This window comes from Dreissena polymorpha, chromosome 9, assembly GCF_020536995.1.
Source record: "Dreissena polymorpha isolate Duluth1 chromosome 9, UMN_Dpol_1.0, whole genome shotgun sequence".
Lineage (NCBI taxonomy): Eukaryota > Metazoa > Mollusca > Bivalvia > Myida > Dreissenidae > Dreissena > Dreissena polymorpha.
Window position 1 is genome coordinate 97,437,734 of NC_068363.1, and position 18,094 is coordinate 97,455,827.

At 34.7% G+C, this 18,094-nt stretch overlaps 1 protein-coding gene across 1 annotated transcript in view; it reads left to right on the forward strand.

Moving 5' to 3' along the window:
- The first annotated feature begins 4,254 nt into the window (after window positions 1-4,254).
- LOC127845330 (uncharacterized) overlaps window positions 4,255-18,094 on the forward strand; it is a 30,437-nt gene continuing 16,597 nt past the window's right edge. Inside the window, exons 1-8 of the mRNA XM_052376188.1 lie at window positions 4,255-4,458; window positions 10,178-10,243; window positions 11,184-11,284; window positions 11,492-11,587; window positions 11,761-11,886; window positions 12,342-12,629; window positions 12,825-12,951; window positions 13,160-13,265. Of these exons, the coding sequence (XP_052232148.1) occupies window positions 4,376-4,458; window positions 10,178-10,243; window positions 11,184-11,284; window positions 11,492-11,587; window positions 11,761-11,886; window positions 12,342-12,629; window positions 12,825-12,951; window positions 13,160-13,265 (993 nt within the window). The 5' untranslated portion in view covers window positions 4,255-4,375. The remainder of the gene's footprint in view (window positions 4,459-10,177; window positions 10,244-11,183; window positions 11,285-11,491; window positions 11,588-11,760; window positions 11,887-12,341; window positions 12,630-12,824; window positions 12,952-13,159; window positions 13,266-18,094) is intronic.

Consider the following 18,094-nt stretch of genomic DNA (forward strand, 5'->3'; position numbering starts at 1 on the left):
GGAGTAAAGTATAAAAATATTGCTTTATATTGATCATCTACTAGTGTTTGTCTAATGTTAATGTTTTGAAAGCATATTTACGAAATATCAGTCATTTTGCACTAAACAGTGATATTACGTTATGGTCAGTATCTCGAAAAATAACAATGATAGAAACCTATTTTTGCAGTTTGTTTCTAAAAGAATATGCAAAGAAAATATATAGAACCCGAAGTGTGATTGTTGAGCCATAATACCCATTTTCCAAGCCACTGCCACATTATATTATACATTTCACACACGTTGAGATATGGTTATTTAACATTTCTGGCCTGCTGACTTTACAAACACGATGACAAATGCACATTCTTCTTTAAGGTGTTCGTTTCATCATATAAACTGACTTTATTGCTCGGCTCTTTGGAATATTTTAACCACAAACAATGCCTTTCGTTCTCAAAAGCGACCTTATTTCACGATCACGACAATATTCGTTTAAAATGTATTCTCAACATAAAATATTGACCAATGACATTGCTTGTGAACTATAAGCTCTCTTGATTAACTTTACGAATAAAACATTTAACACAGACATAGGCTTTTTAATAATTTATCAGCGACTTGTGAATGCAGAAAAGTGTATTGGTTCTGTGTTTGCATACGCGTGTTATCAAATAAAAAATATTGCAAGCATGAGTATAGCATGTTCACTTTAGTATGTTAACATGTTGTCATACTGAAAATTCGTCGTACTCCGTATCGTATGCAGCACGGGAATAGTTAATTGAGAGCGAAAAATCATCTGTGCCAATAAACAGTCGTATATTAAAACAAAAACTAAGGTCTAGATAGTATTTAAACAAGGAAACTAAATACTCATGCAAAATCAACATGTGCGTAATCGTTCAAGGAGTATTCAGCAAAATTCATGAAGCTTATGTTATGCGTGTCATCGCAAAGTGGTAAATAAGTGGTCAATCCTAAATATCGTGAACATTTTAATATGCTGTTAAGTTCACAAGAATAAATGACAAAGTATCAACGTGTTTATTTTAATCCCAAAGTTTCAGTTTCTCATCCCGATGAGGGCAATCAAAGTTCGTTTCTTTTTTTAATTTTCATGATATACGATTTAAATTTTTTCCAAATATAATAGTTTTAAACTTGCCAAAATAGACAACCGTTATTGATGCGAAAAGGAGTGTAACAAAATCATATATAAAAAGTCACGTTTCCTTTTTTTATAATTCAAACTTCTTGGAAATCACGTTTTCCTTTGGTCTCAACTACTCTTCTGTCAGCAAATAAATCAATTCCTTTTATGTCTTCTTGACATTACTTCAATTTATCGGTCCATCTTTTTCGAAGATATTTCCATATGTAATCGGCAATGCCTCGAGTAAGAATCGTCTAACTTATTGTATACATTTGTATAAACAATCTTGTATTATGATTGAGTGAATCGAACACTGACTTCTGGGAATATTTTTATGTATTTATATTGTAGGAGATATGATTTATTGTGAAGCGTCCGAATACTTAGAGTTATAACGATTAGTGCAATCTCGCGATATTATGTCGCTGTACTGAACTATTAAAATTTAAAGCGTCACAACAGCATTTGCAAATGCGCAGTTGTAGTTGTATCATTAAACAAAAAAGTAAATTAGAGTGGTATTTGTCGGTCAGTATTAAAGCAAATAACTGCCTGGAACAGCCATCTATTTACTGTTAACGATCTTAGCAGCACGTCGTTTGCAGTCTTGCGGGCAATACAAGATTCCCTTACCTTTGAAAACCTCGAACGGGGATTTTTTAAAGATATGTAACTCGCAATGCATAACCAATCCGGTCCCCCTCTCGGATGAAACGCAATATCGGTATCCATCTCGGATGCGGTATCGGTTATACACGGATACAACCATGGTTCTGTGTGGATGGTCCTCCTCAAAAAAAATTATTGTTAAAAAGGGACTCGAGTCATTGAAAGTAAGTATTGCACGGATCATTAGAACCTTTCCTCTTTGTAGTTATATGTTGATTTGCGTTGCTATGTTAGTGATTACGTATATAAGCAGCACAGTCGAAGGAATTTCCCGCTATTTAAAATGAGTTTTATGATTGATTTTTTTATGTTTTAGCGTGTTTAATGCATTCACCTGATCGCCTTGATAAAATAATTTGTATGAAATAATGGTATGTATAGTTTAAAACGAGAACCGATTGTTGACATTGTCAAAAAAGTTGTCATACTTTCTGTTTGTTTGGAGCAAGGATATCCCTCTGCAATGTGTGATTATACCTTCACATGCAACCTCTGGAGTTGGTCTACTGTCTCCTGGTACTAGGCGTAACTATTTTAAAGATTTGTTTCACAAATTTCGTAAACTGTTGAACGCATCCTTAATAAGTTCTCACGCCGTTGCTGATGTATCCGAAATTTGTAATCATGTTATAAAAAGAGTCACATTTAATTCAGACTAAATATGCGTAACAAAATGTTTACAGATTACAATTTATAATGAACATCGTAAAACATACATTTACATAATAACACTTATAAATCAATGTAACAGATTTTTTTACAAATAAAAAGATGCACTTAGCCAAACTTACAACGTTAGATGTGGTATGGCTACATATATTATACAAGATACAAACTGCTCTTTTTTGTGGCACAATATAATCCATTTTTATTTCACGATATCTATTCGTACGACACACGAACACTATGCTTGGTACATGTGTTGAATATCTTGTCCCGTAAAAAAAGAGCATTTTGTATCTTCATAAATCTCTGTTACCAGACCACATCTAGCGTTTAAATTTCGGCTATTGCTATTAAAAACATTGATTTTTTATGTGTTAACTTTCTTTTTCGAAATATTGCTTGACCAACGCGTTAATTTTGAGGGTTAATAGGCTTTTAAAGTGATATAAATACCCAAAATCAACGAATAACCATGAATACTTGCACTTCTAAAATCGTTAGTTCGTAAAAATCGATGAAGCAATTACCAGAAAACATTTTAACCACGTCAATTCTTTTATGGAGCTACATCTGATCAAATTATACCTCAGACACAAATAGAGACCGATCATCATTCAATCAGCGGACGACGTATTTTTACGCTCATCGGACTGGCGCCCGGCCGATGATCGCACGTACACCGGTTTATTTTGTAGCATCGGGCGGCGTCCGGATTAATTTTAAGTCTCACTTAAAATTTTACCCGAACTCGGGCCCGGGAAGGAATTGATTTGAGATCGAAAAAGGAACGGACGATCAACGCACGGTTGCGCCCGGCGATCGCCCGATATCGGATTCATTGTATGTGTATCGGCAAAAATCAAGGTATTTCCCAGGAACATAAACATCGGCCGGCGACCGACTGATGGCTGGAGGGACGCCGCACGATGACTGGCGGACGCTGATCGGTGCTCGTCGTGTTACACCTACAACGAATCCGATGTCGGGCTATGTCGGATTATTTGTGACCGAGGCAATAGAAGGAGAATGTTTGCGAATTCTGTTTTGCACGCAGTAAACCTGGTGCGATGCAGATGCAGCTAAACAATTTTGAAAACGGTAAATCAAAATTCAAGATGAAGGTTTGTATAAACATGTATGCCATTCTATTTTAGCTTTTCAACCTTTCAAATATTTTAAATAGTGACACATATTCTTCCAAATCTTTAAATAAATGTTTTTGCAATATTTTATAATATATATTGATTACACATATGGTTTAACATTTAAGTGGCTACGTGTCGTCCCAGATTAATACGTTTCGTTTCAAGACATTTCTTCTTAGCAAAAATCAAATTAAGGCAGAAAGAGTCGTCCCTGATAAGCCTTTGCGGACGACACTTTATGCACAGTTATTTTTTAAACCCCCTTTTCAAAGAGCGTGGCTCAGTTATATTTAATCATTTACACCAAGCCTGTAAAACAAACCAAATTAACATATTTGGTTACTATTCAAACATATACGTCAAATAAATGAACGTTTTGTTAGAAAATATAATAAAACAAATTGGAAGAATATGATTCGACACTTTGATTCAGAATGCAAAACAACGACAAAAAGTAACACTGCAAGAACTACGCACAATATATAGCATATTAAGACAAACACTAGCTATACAAAATCAAGATGCATTTTGAAAGTACTCTTCACTTAAACCCCCATGTCTATGCGGTACGGACTAAAACTTCCTTGTTCTGAACTATAAATCCGGAAACCTCCGCTCAGTCAGCGGGACAGTACGACGCAAATACCTGGAAGATCGACATCGTATTTAGCCAGCTTGGAATTCGAATATTGAACGCGTTTTTAACGTATATTATCATTAAGGGGACTGTCACCGGTTTGATATTGGTTTGCAGGTAGTCATGGTGCGATATATCGCGTGTTTCACGTTCCTGGTGGCCTCTTTGTTTGTGGTGCCAATGGACGCCTGGCAACCGTGGCGAGGGTAAGACGAAATTCCTTTTGCATAATAACTATGCTGTTTAATACATCGTAGAAGGACGATGTTTGTAATATACTTTTTATCGTTTTTACTGGATTGGTTTTAATGTATACACGTGACTTTGTTTCGACATTGACACTGGAATTAAAACTGAAACCCAACATTTCGTATTGCAAGCAATAGCATGTCTTTCAGTTAATATCTTTTGGCCCAAATATACGTATATTATAAACAATCTTTATCTGCCTTTGATAATTAATTTTTGTTGTTGTTGCAATTTTGCATGTTATTCCATGTTTATTGTACACTATTTTGATTATTATGCATTCATAACAAATATTATTCAAAGTTGTTAAAGCCACATGTAGTTTTGTAACGTCTATAAACGAGTCATTTACATACTTGCAAGCATTAGTACGCCTCTAAAAAAATAATAAACACTGCACTCCTACGTAAAATATGTCTGCCAAATCATTCACATACGCTTTAGCATGACAGTATTAATAACTTATTGCTATTTTAAAGGAACTGTTAACATGCATAATTCTTTTTTTTTACATAATTAAGACAAGTTTAAGTTTAAAAAAAATGATACCACGTTATTTTAAATAAATATTATTAATAATATAATATTCATCCTATGAATATTGGCACAACTGTATCAGTATTTTTTCCTATATCGCATATTTTAAACCGCAATACGCAATAAATACACTGAGTACAGTATAGTCGATAAAATAATGTAATTGATTTAGTTCGAAAAAAATTGTTAACTAAGCTGTATTTACTGTTCGAGTTTTTTACCTCTGAACAAAATAAGGCAGTAAAATTATTCACGAACGTACCGTGACAAAGCAATACTGTTCAATCTTGCTCCAGTGATCGCAATGAAGAAAGCTCAACAAAAGCTACCTTACTGCTACATATTTTAAACCGTTATGATTTATATATTAAGATAAAAAAGTCATCACTCTTACTTCGCCAAAAATGAGAGGTAGGGTTTGCCGGATATTCTGGATAAAATATGAGTTTATTTTTGCAACGGGAAACTTTTTTTTGTCCGACACATAGCGTGCTCCTCGTGTTCACAGTCGGGGTAAATTATATTTATTATTTTTATTTAAGCCTTTTGGGTGTGGAATTAAAAACACAAGATTTAAGTTATTTGATTTGTTTCAATATTTAAAGTATACAGTTCAGTTTTGAGCCAAAAAAGGTAACTACATGAACGGTGAAAGCCGTGAAAGCAAACAATTTTTAAAAGCGCAGATATAAGTGCAAATGTGTTCGAAGGTGGAATCGATAAGTGATTTAAGGGTATTCGAATACCTTTTACTAAACATAATTTTTTTCAAAGAAGCACTGAAAATGATCCAAACACGATGTTGTTTCCGTGTTTTTACTGTATTATTACGCTTTAATCGACACGAACAAACGGTCAAAAAGCAATGGGGCTTTTTCTAAAGACATCGAAAGGCCATACTGTTCTAAGCAGTTACTGATCGCATGCGTTAGATATAGAATTACAAAGCTAAATACCCACTTCATAGCGGAAACCTTGTGTAACGGATCGGAACAATTTTATACCTCATTTTACGGACATCTTTAGTCGAATTGATTTTCATATTTCGCGACGCTTTGTAAATAAATAATCTAACTGTTTGTCTGTTGGATAAACGGTTCGATGAATATTGACATCTCTGATATAATTGTTAAATTACTTATAAAGATGGTGTACTTCTAGTCGTGCATATTGCTTTATAATTAAATAAAGATGAACACTACAGCGTAATAAGATTTGATACCGTGTATTTCATAGTTTCAAAGACAAATATCCAATCAAGGTGCACGTCTTATAATTGGCATTTTAATTACGTTTTTCCGAAGAATAGAAAACATGTTCATTTCACTAAAGTCCCAATTTTTTTCTGAAAAGAATATAGTTACATGTGTAAATATTTAAGGAATGAATAAAGTATATCAAGGGAATGGATAAAGTACCAACAAATTGCATTGAAATATACTTTTAAAGAATGTATTATTTTCAGCATTAATTATTATACAATTTACTTATTTTCAAAGTAAAAACTAAGTAATTATTGTTTTTGCTATTGTTCGATGGCATATATGAAAATTCACAAACTAATTGAGTATACAATTTACGTCTGCTTCAAAACATGTGATCTTTTTTATGTAGATTGAAAATAAATTCATTTTGATTCGTTTCAACATTTCAAATATAAGAAAATAAGACATTGCTGATAAAAACAATGCCTTTGTAAGCATATATCGTAAGATATATATATATGGTTAATTTGGTTTCTAAAATAATGAAGCCAAACTGGAAAAATAATTACAGGTTCATAGTCGTCAACGGATAAAACCAACGGCAAGCACGTTGTGCACTCCTGTAATTCACTGAGATAACCCTAGGTTATGGTTAGGGTTAGGGGTCGGGTTAGGGTTTAGGCTAACCCTAACCCAAATCCGACCCCTAACCCTTACCCTACCCCTTACCCTAACCCTCTAACCCCCCATGCGCAATACAATGGGAAGCGGACAACGACAACGAGCGAGGCCTGGTATTGAATACCAGGCCTCGCTCGTTGTCGTTGTCCGCTTCCCAGTACATCGTGATGTACTGTAATTTAATAAAACGGAGTTTCCTTCAGTTTTATTGTCGTATAGATGGAAATTCAGTCGGTAAACTTTATATCAAAATAACTGGTGTTGAAAAGTATGTGGATACGCCTTTATTGAATGTATATAAATTGTAGAGTTCATGCGAGCTGTTATAACTGTAGAAAGTTATATTTGTTGCTGTATACAGCTGTTAATTTGTCACAACTTTCCGAATTTAAGATGTTCATCCGTTGCCACTTTCCTACAAGTGGGAATCTGGCGATTATGTTGAGCAACATCCGATTACATATTGCCTTTATTAAGCGTTTTTAAAGAATCCAATAAGGACGTAAACGTTTATTGTTTTGTCTTAAGGCTTGATTGCAAGTGATTATACAATATTTGCAGAATAGCGGAAAATAAGACTTTATAAACAATCGTGGTCACAGTTCTCCTAAAAGCAATCAAGCTACAAAGTCCTTATTTCTTAAATGTGCGTGAAACTTTATTCAAATGTTCCGTTTTCACGGTTAAGCATATCTTCAATGGTATTCTAAAAATACCGTTTGCTTTGTCATTCAACCTTTCGTTCGTTAAATCAAGAAATAAACCTTTTTTTATAAATTTGTACTTTGTGCTTTTATTGTCTTTCTACTCGTATAAGAATGCATTATGTATTGCATAATCTTCATCGTTTGATAATTTAAGCACATAATTAAAGAGGCTTAAATAATTCAATACATATAGTGAAAATGAATACTTGACTCCATATAACTTTAAATTGCTACTTTAGTTAGTGTTGTAACCATATACCATGAAGTGAAGTTGGAAAGTTCTTTACTAAGGTAACGTATAAAATTTAAAGTGTTAAGTCTAGCTTGAATGATCACAAGCAGTTTTAAAAGCTAGTTAAAATTCACCCTACACAATTTGACTCGCTTAAAGGAAAAATGCGACTACGAAAACATCAATTGATACCTGTTTTCATAACATGTCGACTAAAATAAGGAGAAGGAGATTTTTTCGTGTGTGAATATTGTCAACGACGATGTAAAGCATATTGAAAGTTAAAGGTATATTTTGACAGATATACAGTAAATTTACACAAGTCTGAGAACCTGCCACGTCCATAGTTACAAAGCTAAGCTAGGATTAAACGACCGCGATCAATGACAACATATACAGCAGAAACGATAACCGTTTAAAGTGATATTATGGGCATCTAACAGTTTATAGGTGTCTATCGCAACCGTTGTTTATTTTTGGTGTTTTCACTTCATATACACTTATATTTGTTAATGCAGTATCAACATACTAAAACAATATCCCGGAAAGAGAAAAATAATGCATTTGAATATCAATCGTACTTTCGTTTTGACAACTTACAACAGAAATGATTCGATTTACAATTTGAATCTAAATTTAGTTTAAGTACAGATTCGTTCATACGACACAAAGACACTATTTTGTTTTACGGATCATTTCGGTTTAGAGGACTGTCCAGTCATGTAAAATATCGAATATAATTTATATCTTTTATAAACAACTAGCAGAAAATGAGTTGCAGATAATTGGCCAGTAACCACATTTTAACTAACTATTTTGACCTGTCAATTCTTTTGCGCTCAATTCAACAGTGAAAAATGCGCATAATATCACGTTAAGCATTGAGCGTATGAGTGTGAAGTTAAGAATTGAGCATTTGATCCAATGCGGTTTTAAAAAGCAAAGAAAATAAAACGCAACTACACATAACATTTTAAAGTTAATCGTTTCAAACGTTAATTTGCAATATCACTACCTTTTGCAATAAATAGTTTTAAGATTGATGTAACATAGGAACGAAGTTAGTTAAATTTAAATAATATTTTGACCTTAATACCGCTATTTAGTCTTATTGCAGGATTAGATCTGAATAATAAATCATCGTATTTAATCAGTCAATGTTACGCGCATAACGCTTTCTTATGACTTCATTCAATATCATGCTGCAGCATTCTTAAGGCGCGTTTGGCTTGCACAATACATCATCTCGTTTTTTTCATAAATAACACATGAAAGTTATGTATGCTTAACAGCTTAATAGTAATTAGAGGGTACAGTATGTAAATTATTATATTTCAATAAAAATGTTCCAGATTCCGGTAGAGGTTGGAAGATCCCACTTACCCCAACGCTGGTCCACTTTGTGTATCAATTGTATTTTCATTCAAATAAGAACGGTTGATTTAGTATGTGGTTTTGGAAAGATAATTTATAGACCTGCATTGTTTATACCCCTGGATTAGTGGGGTTTTTCAAATGCTAGTTCCTTTTGCAATGCGCATGTACGATGCAAGCTTCTTATTTCTGGTTATTAAACGGTCAAGCTCCACCATCCAGTATTATTACTACATAGGAACACCGAAATACAATGAAAAGCCTCTCGCACACGTTCTATAACGCATGCTAAAGCGATTATGATGCAGCTAAAATATACGTTTTAGTGAACATATACTAATCAGTATTGCGTGTATAAGTAACACAACGGCATTTCACCATTAAACAAAGACAAACAAAACTAAACATGTCTATTGCGTTCACCAACAAGTACAATACGGTTTGCGTAACTGTATCTTTAGTAATTTTTCCGACATGCAGATACGATATTAAAAAGTGTTGAGCTATACGTACATTGGACATTATTTCATATAAAACACATTTATTTTATGCTTTCCGGTGGTTTATAGAGAAATATCAGTGAATTAAAACTGATAATTTCACTGTTTTAAACAGTGAAAATTAACAGTGAAAATTATCGAGAATTTTAACTGTTTAGTGTGAAATGACGTCATTTTTTGACGCAATGACGTCATTATCTCAGCGAAATTCTTTAGTTAAACTCTTTAACAATGTGTATAAAACTGTGAAAAAAGCATAAAATAAAAAGAAAATTTGTTGGATTCGGTGTATTATCGATTTTAATTCACTCGTGATCATAGAAAATATATATTTTCACTCGTTGCTGCGCCACTCGTGCAAAATATTATTTTCTATGATCACTCGTGAACTTAAATCGATAATACACCGAATCCAACACATATTCTCTATTTAATTCCAGGAATCTGGTGTCGTATAGTGAGGAATTGGTGACAAGGTGTTTACTATGCCTGTGTCAATACCCGTGGTATGTAGGATTGCTATGCCTGTGTCAATACTCGTTGTATGTAGGATTGCTATGCCTGTGTCAATACTCGTGTTATGTAGGATTGCTATGCCTGTGTCAATACTCGTGGTATGTAGGATTGCTATGCCTGTGCCAAAACTCGTGGTATGTAGGATTTCTATGCCTGTGTCAATACTCGTGGTATGTAGGATAGCTATGCATGTGTCAATACTCGTGGTATGTAGGATTGCTAAGCCTGCGTCAATACTCGTGGTATGTAGGATTGCTATGCCTGTGTCAATACTCGTGGTAAGTAGGATTGCTATGCATGTGTCAATACTCGTGGTATGTAGGATTGCTATGCCTGTGTCAATACTCGTGGTATGTAGGATTGCTATGCCTGTGTCAATACTCGTGGTATATGTATGTAGGATTGCTATGCCTGTGTCAATACTCGTTGGTATGTAAGATGCAAATGCCTGTGTCAATACTCGTGGTATGTAGGATTGCTATGCCTGTGTCAATACTCGTTGGTATGTAGGATTGCTATGCCTGTGTCAATGCTCGTGGTATGTAAAATTGCTATGCCTGTGTCAATACTCGTGGTATGTAGGATTGCTATGCCTGTGTTAATACTCGTTGGTTTGTAGGATTGCTATGCCTGTGTCAATACTCGTGGTATGTAGGATTGCTATGCATGTGTAAATACTCGTGGTATGTAGAATTGCTAAGGTCGTTGCTTTAAACGGGAGTTTTGTGAATCGAGTTCTTTCTAACATAAATAAGGGCATACCTTTTTATTGATTGAATTCATTCAGCTTCGAATGCTTATTGAGAATATGTAGGATTATAGGGGAATATGATGGACATATATCTGGCTAAAATAGAAGCTTTCACATTAAAATATACAAAACGATTGGAATCAGTATATTGTATCAGTGTCAGTGTTTTAAATCTTCAGGGGATGTTCCATTTGGCGAGAGTTCAGCTGTACGGTTTGGGCAACGAAACAACGCTGTGCCAATGGCTACGAACACAATGGAAACTATAACTGCAATATACGTAGGTCAATTACAACGAGTAATTAATCAATTGAAATTAGCAAGCATATAATAAAAAAATGAACCGGATTGATACAAAACCATTATGTACAATTTTTATGATGAGTGTATCTTTTACCAGTTTCCTATACATTTGGAAATATGAATACAACGATAATCTGCTATGCATGTTAATTTTATTTGAAGGCTATCTATGAATATTTTACAGCAATTTGTTCGCCAAGATGTCTAAACGGTGGCAGGTGCATTGAACCAAACATGTGTAGATGTAACGATCTTGCGATTGGACCGTCCTGTGGGACTGGTAACGTAACTTTAAACGGATACAAATTTATAATACATACTTATACATAAAAGTGGCGAGGTAGACAGAAACTGAAAGTATGTTCTAGATAAAAAATATTTATATTCAAAGTGTGTCCGTTTGTTATTTTTGTCTGCATTTTATCGTTTTTTACACTGCTCTATTATTTTCAGAAATCTGCTCACGTTACCACCCTTGTTATCCCGGAGACTGCTACGAGAACTCGAAATGTAATTGCACTGAAGGCTTTGAAAAGACGACATCTAATCCCTTGCCTAGAGATCCCGGCTGCATGAAAAGTAAAGAATACGTGCCTAGCAGAAATTAAAGTTTTAAAATAAAATACAATGAGACAGTGGTTTTATTATTTATCATATCCACAATACCTGAAATAGACATTGTTGTTAATAAATACAAGATCGATATTATGATCATCAACATCTTACATCTTATATATTTCAAGATCACTACAAAGATTCGATTTCAGACGGAATCAATGTATATTGGGGCATGGTTTGTATTAAAATGCTGCTTATAAACAAACATAAAACGTACAAACAATTCTAAACATAACAACAGTGCAAGAGAAAATTATTGTTGTCTACTTCCAGAGGTATTTTTATATATTTTTCACACAGTCAGCCATGTGTTTAGTAGGCTTTTGATAACTGGCTTTGTATTGGTGCAGGCAGTTGATTATGTTATCATTTATAATCAAATCGTACTAAAGAAAATGTTTCTTTTAAAATTTTAGTTGCTAACAACAACACACCCTTTATCGGAAGATCAACCGCGATAATATCACACTTCCGGAACACGCGAGAGGAGCTTCTTTACTTCTTCCAGTTAGATGCCACAGATGAGGATCCACAGAAAAGAGTTGTCTGGAGCAACCAGCAGGTTTTTAACTACCTCTCATTTCAGTTCGAAGCCCGATACGTGGAACCGCAAACAATGCCCGAAAGACCAACGTACGTGCATGACTTCAAATACGGAATCGTAGGTGGAAAAGTGGAAGTCAAGGTGTTCGATTTTAAAAAAGGTATGGGTTTGTTTACCGTAGCATAAAAATATTGACGTGTATATGTTCATCTTGGTCATCGATCTCACGAATTTTTTCAGTAGAACTTTTTAGTTTACCTAAAAATGAACCACTATAATTTTTACTTATTTGTTTTTACAAAATGGAATTATTTCAAATTCGGCTGCACAATAGAGCAAATTTTTAATGTCTCAGAGAGCGCTGGTCAGCGTGGGACCTACAGCTACACATGTCCTGGTATCATCGTGTCTAATCCCACGCAACTAATGAACTGTTCCATCCCAGACAAACCCTTCAAGACGCTGATCGAGCACGGAGACACGTGAGTATTGCGTTCTATTAGGGATCGGCGTTCTTCGGCAGACGTTAAAAAATACGTTCAACGCGACATGTTGCATAAAAATGCACTTCGTTAATAACCATTAAAACCACATTTACATACACTCGCACATGAAGATCAGTTTTGGAAAGTATCAAAGTAGTCCAATTAATATAAAGGTACAACTTAATATGTACCTCGATTTCTTCAGCATGGTAGTGAAACTGACGGCATACAGCGGGGGCCAGCGCAAAATTGTATTACCTGATGTCAATGTCCGCCCTGAGAGCATCATTGGTACCGAGTACACGAAACAGGTAAAGGTCACAAACCGATACTTAAGAACACTTTTCGTATACAATACGTCATTTTGTCATTTGATGCTATAATATTATGTTACTAATTTTCACATTACTCCAATATAAGTATTTTTGTCGTGACGATTTAATAAAATCTGTATTTCGGCAACTGTCAGTATTATTATAATCAGATTGTCAGATTGAAATAAACATAACATGACGATTTGGGGTCATGTTTTAAATAGAACACGTGGGAAAGATTGCAATTATTTTGCGATTTTCCATAAGCATTAATAATCATTGGCGTCGCTCTGGAGAGCGGCGACTAGTATGTAATGCATTTTTTTTTCGCCTATGGGAGGAGAAGTTATTTTACGGATCAATGTATATATTTTTGTTTTAAGAATATCTTGCATAGTGGTGATTTTTTGTGTAAATTAGTGTAAATAAGTACTGCATTTGTGCCTATTACATTTATTACAACATTTATTGCCAATAATGCAAAACTAATTGTTTTAATTAATAACTGATCCACAACTGATCACTGGGGAAAGATCACAGGGACTGGGCAAATACGCGAAACTTTCTTGATTTGTATAAAAACAAAACATTATCAAAATATATTTATTTTGTGGTTTTTCTAATTTGCTTATTTCGTGGAGAATCAATGTAGTACGATATTTGACGACCTATCGCGCAAGCAAGTTTATTGGAAGGCGTAGTGGTACGAAAACGTACAATGTATTAGTTTATTAATAGACATTTAATAACGATCGCTATACACAACTTCACCAAATAGCAGTACATAAATGATATCAGCCGGAATAGCTCAGTTGGGACAGCGTTAGACTGAAGTTGTTTACGCAACAATCATCTAAAGACCCCCGGTTCAATCCCGGGTTCCGGCACAAACGGAACAGTTCGGTGGCTGACAATTTTTTTCAGTCAGGTTAATAAATATAAAAAAGCTTTATTTTATGTAGACATTTTAAAAGCCAATTTACTACAATTGAACATTTTTATTAAAATTAATGGATGCCGCGTGGTGACGTTAATTAAAATGTCTTACATCACTTAAATATCTTATAAAAAAATACACGTGTTTTTATATTAACAAATAAATGCAAACAACACATCTATTATCCATGTATTTTTATGGTTGTCTATCATAGGCCCTAAGTACTATCCCTACCACATATAGAGCGCGAAGCGCGACACGTATTATTGGTTGTAACAATGAGTTGCGATAAAGGAAGCAGCCGCTTATCAAGGAGGAGCTGTGTCCCAGCAACCAGTTTTTTTTTAAGAACCACATATAGAGCGCGAAGCGCGACACGTATTACTCTCCAGGTGGTATGGGCCCTTTAGCATTATCCGAGCATTACGTCCATAGTTATCTTCCTTAGAATTTGAGAAATTTTGAAATCGTTGTTCGAAGTCCAAAATTTTCATCCGATTGTTCCCAAACTTGCACAGGTTTTTTTATCAATGAGGACCCAACCCAAATTCTCTATATGAGCAATATCGGACCATAAGTCCAGAATTATGTCTCTTTGAATTAAAAAAAAGAAGTGAAAAACTGCTTGGTTAGGTGATTATGTCAACATTTTTCATCAGATTCTTTCCAAACTTACAGTGTCTTCATATCAATGAGCATTTTTACCTCATTAAAAATGAGAAACTTCTGCACCCGATTGTATAAACAGTTAAACTGGCGGTTAAACACATACCGTCGGTTAAAAGTCGGTAGCTTGTTGTTTACTGGTCGGTAAGCGTTTGTATAAAATTTGGTTAGTTATACCGATCGGTTAAAACCCAGTTAAAACATAGGGGTACCTCGCCCTTGAGTCGGACGGGTTAGCGGTATAAGTCTATAATAAAAAGATTTGTGATCAAAGCCGGGACTTAGCTTGTTCAGGCTTTAACTATCATATCATATGAATCTATTTTACATATTATTATTTGATTCCCAGCTTATGTTCATTGAAAAATAGTGGAATAACAATATCCACTGAATTCGCCAATGAGTCGGACACCTTCGCCCTTAACACGGACATAGATTTGTATTTAGCATTTATTTGGTTATCCATTCCCTATATATTTATAAAAATGCAAGTTGCACAGTAACAGACATGTGTTGATTTTATAAGTTTATTCTTTCGTTAACATATTAACGAAAATAAGTTATAAAAGAGAAAAAATGACATGGTCACTTGAAGTGTCTATCCGACCTTCACAACAGCGGAACCAGTTGTAGCAGTGGGGGTTACAAAGAAAAGTGCAGACATAAAAGGATAAAACATTGTGTGATTCTTGTTGTTTGTGAGTTATCGGATTTTTTTTATAGATCAGGTTAATTGAAATGAATATGTTGTTAATTCTCATCCGCATGCCTCTGCCATTACATAAACTCATGTTCGCCATAAGGGCGAATTGCGTTCGTCTCAAGGGCTAATTGAGTTGTAATTCATTTTTTACTGTTATACCTATACTATAGAGCAAACCACTGAACATTACCTTTCGTTATTATAGAATAAGATTATGTTTTCAATATAACGTTGCTGTCGTTCTCAAACCTCGTAGCTCCAAAATTTTCAAAATATTTTTTTCGTCTTTTCCGAATATATGAAGTCTGGCGCGTGTTTTGTGCTATATCTCTTAGCTCTACGCCAATCAGAGCCCTTGAAAAGCCACGTGACGTGACGAAATGCTGTAGAATGATTGTTGGCTTTTTTCCCGGCGAAAAGTCGTAGCGACGCCATTTCACCTATTGGTACGTCGTTTCGTTTGGACAAATTTGACAAAAACGTTTTTATAATTTTTTTTATTTGCAACTACGAGGTTTCCTATAAAAAAATGAGTCGGTTTTTTCTCTCTCCTGAAAAGTTGGCATTTTGTACCTATGAGGTTTGAGAACGACAGCGACGATAAAGTCATTTATGAATGCTGTCAAACGTATCTGACCTAGATGCCGATGGTAGTAAAATAATCGATAATTGAAAATTCTGAATTTTCCGTAACCAGAAGTAATTAAAACTTAAACGAATCCAAATTCATTGTCAGATAATATTTGATAACATTTCATTTCAAAATTTTATTTATTTTGAGTATGAAGGGTAAATTGTTCGATATAACGTCACAAATCATGCTAAACAAAACTGATCTTTGAAAACTACAAAGATAAAAATGTCCGACTCAAGGGCAAAATCGACTCAAGGGCGTGTTACCCTACCCTGCTTCCCTAGGTGGGAAAGTACAAGAAACCGAGAGGTAACCTACACAAAATGGCTGCGGCGCGCGACATTATAAAAGCTAACCATCGACGACCTTCACAATTTCGACGAGTAAACAACAAATTGCAGCGACTGACACTTTATTTGACTTAATTTACAGGGCAATACGATTTCCGACTTCGGACGACGAATTTAAGGACGCACAGAACATGTTTTCTGTTATGGGTATGCCGTGTGTGATCCGATGCATCAATGGCGCCCATGTTAAAATCATTTCACCGAGAACAGGGAACGACAAAAGTACAAACAAAAAACAAAACACGTTCGAACTAGTATCTTACCTTAAATAATCCTTTAAAATCCATAAATAATCCATTTAATTCAATAATTGACGATTTTGCATCTAGGGTCTTTAATAATTATTTTAGCATAGTTAAATAAAGACCCTTATGCCATCCTATCACTTTATTCAAATGAGTTTAATAACTCAATAAACTATCTTCTTCGTCACACGCTACGTCATGTACTCTATGTTCATTACTGCTGTTAAAATGAACCGGAGCAGTTTATCAAATGAGCCTTGTTCTGAGAAAATTGGGCTTAATGCATGTGCGTAAAGTGTCATCTCATATTAGCCTGTGCAGTCCGCACAGGCTAATCAGGGACGACACTTTTCGCCTAAACTTGATTTTCGGTAAGGAGGGACCTTCTTGAAACTAAAAATACCAGAACAGCGGAAAGTGTCGTCTCTGAATAGCCTGTGTGGACTGCACAGACTAATCTGGGACGACACTTTACGCACATGAATTGAGCCAAGATTTCTCAGAACGCGGCTCAAATAAGAGCCGTTGGTGAACTCAGTTGCATTTGCAGATTTCTGCATACAAAGATATATTTAAACTTGAACAATGTTTAATTTGTCTATGGTAAATTCTCTTATTGTACAAGAAAATAATTTAATATTTTAATAAACAAAGAATGGAAAACATCCCATTACACAACAGATAAATGAATGCATTATACCCGTGTACAAAATGGGACATTCCGAATTCCAATGTGATGCTATTTTTAACATCTTATACTTTACACATCTCTATGCCTAACGTGAATTAAATCGGAAAGCAAATAGTGCAGATTATTTATGAATTGTGCGATATTTGTATGGCTTGTTGCACATTCTTAAATCTTAAAAGTATATGCACGGATTATAAACAATGCACATTGAACGAAATAAGGAAAATGTGATAAATTGACAATTCAAATGTCGTTATGCAGTACATTTACATGTGCAATAAGTCGCGTTTATAATAAATCTTCAAAAAGACTCGCACTTTTCTCAACTGCAATATGCAATGTCGGACTACAGACAGAGTGATTTTCTGATGTAATTTTAAGTTAATGATATACTGTACTCAGCTTGTGCTTTGAATGTGTAAAAACCGTTATTTTGCGAAAGATAGTATTTCCCGTATTATTTTATAACGCAGTCGTGAAAACGGGATATAAGACAAATTAGAAGGATAGGCTAGCATGTTACGACGACCATGTATACTTTTTATGTTACATCTAGAACAGAATAGACGTCTTTGAAAGCACTCTCTTGCAGTTTGGAAG